The 5,260-nt window shown below is 50.8% G+C and overlaps 1 protein-coding gene across 1 annotated transcript in view; it reads left to right on the forward strand.

Annotated features, from left to right (window-relative positions):
• Positions 1-5,260, forward strand: part of LOC105538266 (galectin-9-like) — a 23,918-nt gene that overhangs the window by 9,041 nt on the left and 9,617 nt on the right. The window contains exons 2-3 of the mRNA XM_011978071.1: positions 2,026-2,117; positions 4,164-4,419. Coding sequence (XP_011833461.1) covers positions 2,026-2,117; positions 4,164-4,419 — 348 coding nt within the window. The remainder of the gene's footprint in view (positions 1-2,025; positions 2,118-4,163; positions 4,420-5,260) is intronic.

The following is a 5,260-nucleotide window of genomic DNA, read 5'->3' on the forward strand; positions in this document are numbered from 1 at the left end:
TGGCCTTCACAGTGTTTCTTCTAACTTGTTATTATAGGAAATTCAAACATGCAGAGGGAATTGTACCATCAACAACACACACCCATCACTCTGCTTCAACAACGATCAACTCAGGCCTATCTTGCTCCATCCTATACCCTCCCTCGCTTGCTTCCCTTCCCACCTTCAGATATGTGGAAGCAAATCCAGAGATACCATTCCATTGCAAATATTTCACTGTGTATCTCTGTAATATGGGAATTTGGGGGATTTTGAGACAGGATCTTGTTTTGTTGCCCAGGCTGGAGTGCAGTGGCGTGATCATGGCTCACTGCAGCCTCCACCTCCCAGGCTCAAGGGATGCTCCTACCTCAGCCTCCCAAGTAACTAGGGTTAAAGGTGTGCACCACCACACCTGGCTAATTTTTTTAATTTTTTGTAGAGATGGGGGTCCCATTATGTTTCCTGGGCCGACCTCAAACTCCTGGGCTCAAGTGATCCTTCTGCCTCAGCCTCCCAAAGTGCTGGGATTATAGATATGAGCCACTGTGCCCAGCCAAGAACTTTTACATAATCCTTTTTGACAATTTTTTTTCCCCTAGAAATTAGAAAGTTTTATAGAAAAAAAAATCCAGATTTCTGTCTTCTCTTAAAAATTTGGAAGCTCTGCCAATCCTGGGCCCAGATGGTAATCACTGGTTAGTGCTGAGTAAATGTTGACTTTTTAGAAGAGGGGTGTGACGTCTACTTTGCCACAGTCCCCGCCACTCCCTACCTGGCCATCTGACTCATAACACATCCCTGCCTGGCTCCTTTAGGCGTTTAATTTGTGTTGGAAATTGACCTAAAGGAGATATTAGAGAAGACATTAAAAACTTGAAGAATGTGAAAATCAGCCAGGAGATAGAACTGTGCTTTCATGCGGGTTATAGAACCACACTGGATATGAGGCATTTCGGAATAAACTTTGAAAATTGGAAGTACCAGTTTGTGAATTTTGCTCAGAGAGACCAAGGTGGAGGGTGGGTGACAGTGGAGAAGCATCTCCTATGTGCCAATCTCTTCCATCACAGGCCTTTTCTCATGAAATCATCAGTCACATGCAGTAGGAGAAACACCTTCCCATTTTACAGATGAGAAAACTGAGGCAAAGAGAGGTAAAGTAGGCTTCCCAAGGCCACTCAGGTCATGAGCAGCAGAGCTAGGATTCAGACCTGAAGTCGACCTGACTCTAAAGCGATGCATCCTCCCCATGGTCCATCGCTCCTTTAAAGAGGCCCGGAAGACAGAATTTGACAAAGTGGTAGCCCGTGGGGCCTGGGATGGGTGGGGAAACTACACTAGGGCTTGGGGCTGCTGAGGGCCTGAGGGAAGGAATGGGGAGCCCGAGGGCAGAAGTAGAGGAGGGGGCTGCCTCATAGCTGCAGAGGGCATGTGGGAAGAGGCTCTGCTGAAGGTGGCCAGGAGGGCAAAGGTCACGGTGGCCATCGTTATATAGTGGTGGGGGGAGAGGGGCATGGCTTCTTCTTGACCCTCTTGGGTGAGTCAAAGATTTACCCTCCAGACCCCTGATGGATCTCTTTGGCCCCTTGAGCCTCCTGAGTCCCCAGCCAGGGCCCTGGGCACTTTGCTGGGAGCTTGGCAGGAGGTCCGGCAGCCCCCATTACTACCTAGTTCCTTACCAGCCCAGGGCGTCCGCCTGCCTCTTCCCTGCCTGGAAGGAAGGCCTTCAGCCTGGTGCGTTCCTGATGCAGCCTCCACCGCCTCTCAGACTCTCACACAAGCTCAGCTCCCTGTCGCGTCCTCTCATGGCCAGGCTTCTCCTTATCACAAGCTTAGACTGTCTGAGTAACTAATTGGATTTGTGTCTGCCTCCACACAGGACCCTAAGACCCGTGGGGCTGAGACTCCGTATATACTGGTCGTAGCCGCACCCCATCCCCTTGCATGGCGCTGTCACACCCAGGCCGGCCACTGACTAGCGCTGGAAGGCAGCAAACAGGAGGCCGGCCACCTGACTGATGGCCCCACACCTTCTCCCTGCAGGCCATCCCCTTTTCTGGAACTATCCAAGGAGGTCTCCAGGACGGACTTCAGATCACTGTCAATGGGACTGTTCTCAGCTCCAGTGGAAGCAGGTGTGTGTGTGTAACGGATGGAAACGTTTCACTCCAGCCTCGTCCCTTAGTAAACCACTGCCTGGGAGCCTGGGTTAGTTCAGACAACAACATCCAAGCTCACGTGCCTGGCTCAGGGGAGGCCCAATGCGTCCCTAACCCATGCCGCCGGGCACCACTCCGCAGGCACAACCTGCAGCCAGGGGCGCCATTAACCTGGACTCCGGGATGAATGGGGCCCTGGGAGCTGGCGGTCTAAGGAGGGAGTGGGTTGGTCAGAGTTGGAGGATTATGTTCTGGGTTGAACCTTGCACACTGTGACTAAGAGTTACAAAAATCAAACCTCTTCCATTTCCCATACTGCTCTCATCCACTCTGAAGCTCTCCTTCTGCTGATGTGAAAATATTGAAAATCGCCATCAAAAGTAATTTGGTCTCTTTTGGTTTCAAGGCCTTTTCTAGAAACTACTAAGTCAATTAAAATACTAACATTGTATCAGGGCAGTTTCCCACCCCCTCCTCCCTCCCAAGGTAGGCTGTCTGGGAACAAAGAGGAGCTTACATGGCTTCTCAGGGGCTGGGAGGGCTCCCGACCCTCACGGAGGTCTGGCTGCCCCCTGCTGAGGCACCCTGACCGGGTGGCACAGAGGTGTGCAGCTCTCTCCTGGCTTGCTGGGAGACCACGGGTGGCTGCCTGCTGAAGTCTGCGGGGCCCACAGAAGAGCCTCTGGTCTCATGGCTCACTCTCCGAGGTCCCAGGGGACCTCTCCTTAGGACCTTCTGGGCCTCACAGATCCCAGTTCAACCTCAGCTCGGCCACCTAGATTCTTGGTGACCTCCTCCGCCATTGCCATCCTGCTATGGGACTTCTCTGAGGGCCTGCAGTGCCCCCAGGAGATGCCAAGGGCAGGGGGGCCCCTGATCCCCCTGAACCCTCCAACCAGGGGAATCAGGACCAAGCCTCTGATCTTCCGCCCCTTCCTCTCTCCCTGTCCCTCTGCCTCCCCCACCTCCCAGCACCAGGAGGGCTTCCCACTCCCATCCTGTGGAACAGACAGATCCTACCTCAGAGGGCGCTCTCCTCTCAGGAGCTTTCTGCCTCTCCCTTCCTTGGGGCAGGAATTTCCAAAGGACTACAGGGATGAAGCTGAAGGACTCCAAAGGAAAAAATACAGGCAGGGATATTTCACATGCAATCTTCTCCATTTATTCATTTAATTAACTAATTTTTTTCTTTTGAGACAGGGACTTTTTTTCTTTCACTCAGACTGGAGTGCAGTGGTATGATCGTAGCTCACTGCAGCCTCGAATTCCTGGGCTTGAGCAATCCTCCCATCTCAGCCTCCAGAACAGCTGGGACTACAGGAGTGCACTATGATGCCCAGCTAATTAATTTTTTTTTTTTTGAGATGGAGTCTTGCCCTGTCACCAGGCTGGAGTGCAGTGGTGCTATCTGGGCTTACTGCAACCTCTGCTTCCTGGGTTCAAGCGATTCTCCTGCCTCAGCCTCCTGAGTAGCTGGGACTACAGGTGCATGCCACCATGCCCAGCTCATTTTTTGTATTTTTAATGGAGATGGGGTTTCACCATGTTGCCCAGGCTGGTCTCGAACTCCTGGGCTCAAGTGATCCACCCGCCTTGGCCTCTGTGTCCAGCCCCAATTTCACATGCTCTTTACATTTGTTCTCTTCTTTCCATGTGCTGGCCTCCAACAAGTGTCCACTGGCACGGGAGGCTGTCTCTTCTAGGCATGCTTAATGACGTCCATCTTTGGTATCAATTGGTAATCACTTTCAAAGACCTATGCTTCTTGTTTGCTAATACCAGCACTTTGCCTTAACCATTTTCTACTTATTTTTAGCAAATCATGCTGTAAAGGCAAAATGTAATAATTAAAACAAAAACACATTAGATCCAAATTAGAGAAACAAAAACGATGCCAACCAAGCAGTCTCTGTCATGCAGGTTGTGTGCAAGATCCAGACAAATGCAAAGCACAGGTGCTCCTGTGCCTATCACTGGCAATAAACCATGCCACAGAAGACCGTTTGCTTTTCCTGGGCCTAGGTTTGCTGTGAACTTTCAGACCGGCTTCAGTGGAAACGACATTGCCTTCCACTTCAACCCTCGGTTTGAAGACGGAGGGTACGTGGTGTGCAACACAAGGCAGAATGGAAGCTGGGGGCCCGAGGAGAGGAAGATGCACATGCCCCTCCAGAAGGGGATGCCCTTTGACCTCTGCTTCCTGGTGCAGAGCTCGGATTTCAAGGTGAGCAGGAACCCCCTCCCCACCTCTCATCCCCGGGACCCTCAGCCCTATCAGGTGAATGGCCTTTAAGTAATCACTTCAATTGACATTCAGCCAGAGCGACACCACTACACAGATAACACGACCATTTCCTTGTAAGGTGTTACCCATGGCTGCGTAGTCTCCTTCTGCACCTTCACCTGAATCTACAGGTGCGCCTGCTGCTTCTTTTACTCTGAAAATAAGAACCAGAGGAGTCATCACGTTGCTGTTTGGTGTTGTGTGTCTTTGAATTCCAAGCTCATTCCATTCCTCTGCTGTCACCACTCCTCCTCTCCAGGTCCCTGGTAACATTTATTTTTCAGCGACATTGTTCCAGCCTTTATCCAGGGTCTATTAAAGGTATAGTTTTGTAAGCACATTGCAAATTACCTTTGCAAGCAGAGTAGGTCTCTGGGCTTGAGAAGCCCATGGGTCAGTCAGTCTGAGTATGCTTATCTGAGATAAGGATGTTCCCATCCACTCAGTATGCAACCCAAGGTCACCTCTCCTCTGCTCCCCATGAGTATTTTATGCATATTTAAATAATACCCCTGCAGCCATAAAAAAGAATGAGATCATGTCCTTTGCAGGAACATGGATGGAGCTGGAAGCCATTGCAGGAGCAGAAAAGCAAACACCGCATGTTCTCACTGATAAGTAGGAGCTGAACGATGAGAACACATGGACACAAGCGGGGAAACAACACACACTGGGGCCTGGTCAGGGAGGGAGAGCATCAGGAAGATTAGCTAATGGATGCTGGGCTTGATACCTAGGTGATGGGTTGATCTGTGCAGCAAACCACCATGGCACCCGTTTACCTAGTTAACAAACCTGCACATCCTATACTCGTACCCTGGAACTTAAAATAAAA

The sequence above is a fragment of the Mandrillus leucophaeus genome, unplaced genomic scaffold (genome assembly GCF_000951045.1).
Source record: "Mandrillus leucophaeus isolate KB7577 unplaced genomic scaffold, Mleu.le_1.0 Scaffold1889, whole genome shotgun sequence".
NCBI lineage: Eukaryota > Metazoa > Chordata > Mammalia > Primates > Cercopithecidae > Mandrillus > Mandrillus leucophaeus.